This window comes from Pygoscelis adeliae, unplaced genomic scaffold (genome assembly GCF_000699105.1).
Source record: "Pygoscelis adeliae isolate BGI_AS28 unplaced genomic scaffold, ASM69910v1 Scaffold360, whole genome shotgun sequence".
In the NCBI taxonomy this organism is placed as follows: Eukaryota; Metazoa; Chordata; class Aves; order Sphenisciformes; family Spheniscidae; genus Pygoscelis; species Pygoscelis adeliae.
The window spans coordinates 822,373-824,001 of record NW_008823961.1 but is presented as its reverse complement, the minus strand read 5'-3'; the positions used below and the strand labels follow the sequence as shown (position 1 = coordinate 824,001).

The 1,629-nt window shown below is 40.1% G+C and overlaps 1 protein-coding gene across 1 annotated transcript in view; it reads right to left on the bottom strand.

Moving 5' to 3' along the window:
* Positions 1-431: 431 nt before the first annotated feature.
* ADCY1 (adenylate cyclase 1 (brain)) overlaps positions 432-1,629 on the bottom strand; it is a 116,192-nt gene continuing 114,994 nt past the window's right edge. The window contains exon 20 of the mRNA XM_009323210.1: positions 432-1,050. Coding sequence (XP_009321485.1) covers positions 712-1,050 — 339 coding nt within the window. The 3' untranslated portion in view covers positions 432-711. The remainder of the gene's footprint in view (positions 1,051-1,629) is intronic.

The window sequence follows — 1,629 nt, the reverse complement described above, 5'->3', positions numbered from 1 at the left end:
TCCTAGTGTTACGGTTTGAATTGGAATTTTTTTGAAGTTTTTCGAGCATGCAAGGAGAATTTTAAAAAATACATAGGGTTTAGCAATTAGCTGAATCCAGCCTTCATTAATCTGCCATTGACAGCACAAAGAACACTGTTCTCATTGCTTTAACTCATGCACTGGGAGCACAGTTTCTCTAACTCTTGCCCTGGAAAGCCTCCAGCTGCCCCACACTCCACGGTTAAATGCAGCTTTGCTAATCCCAGACCCAACAATGCTGGCTATGACAGAAAGAGAAATCTCTTTGCTATGTCATTGCAGGTGGATGTGTAAATAAATACATATTTTTATGTTTATCTCTATAAATCTCTATTTAGTCTACACAGAACTGTTTGTATATGTGCATATATAAATTAAAACATATATATACACACACACATAAATAATTGCTTGCACGTTTATCTCATTGTTTTTCATTTACCCTTTAAAAATGCCAAGAAAATATTCCTCATTTCCAGAAAATCAGGTTTTGACTTTTTCTAACAGAATTGCTAGCCCTTATATGTTCCATCCCAAGAGTTCGTTACACAGTCCCCAAGTTCTCTTTGGTTGGGTTGTAGTGGTCCTTGGTTAATGCCATGGCCTATGACCTCTGATCTCTTGGTAAAAATTCAGGCAACCATTGCTCTCCAAGTTCACTGCAAATGGCACAACCAAATCTCCTTTGCTCTACGCCTCCTTCACAGCTGGCACAGAAGGAAGATAATGCAGTGTTTGATTTGTGTGAGTGGCAGACGCTTGACCTGCTCCAAGCCCAGCTTTTACAGTAAAGCTAGCAACTGAGGATACAGACGGACAGCTGGTGCCCAGTTTTGTTTGAATGTTTGCTCTCCCATAAGGGTACATTTTCCGCTCTAAGTTTAAAGACTGTGTTTGTGAATTATTTCCATCGGCCTTTCCTTCCAGGAAATAGGTCAACATTTCACCTTTTCCCTTTACACTCACTTTACCCCTGCACATGAATTCATAACTGCACCTTTTTAATATCCGCTGAACTTCTTCTGTCACCTGAAGACAGAAAAAAAAGAACTATTAGTTTTTCCTGTTCATATAAGGTTAATTCTAGAACTGCCCACCCCTCCCCATTTTACTTCTCTGTCATGAAATACGCATAAGCAGAATGAATTAGCACCTAGTGCTGCTCTCAGGCTCACTTAGAATTTTCTTAAGGAATTAAAAATCACTAACCAAACTGGAATCTGAGATGCCGAACTTCTGGTCTTGAGCTGAATAATTACACAGCCGGAGTAAGCTCCGTCCAACAGAAATGTGTAACCAAATTGTCCACTGCTGTAAGCTGGATCAGTTCCAGTGACGTTAATTTACTCCAGAAGAACTTTTGATCCCTGGAGACTAGACAGGTATTTTGGATAAAGGACTGCAAGAGTTCATTGAGATTTTGAGAGGTGCAGCATAGCTTCTAGCCAAGCTCTAGTAGAACAACAATGTTCTCTGTCTGTGTAGCCTCTCCGATCCAAAGTATCCAAGGAATTTTTAAAGCTACGTAAAATGCAGCAGGATGCAAATGGACATAGATCCTTTCCTTGTAGTCCTTATTCAGGCAAAATTCCTACAGCACAAGGACTG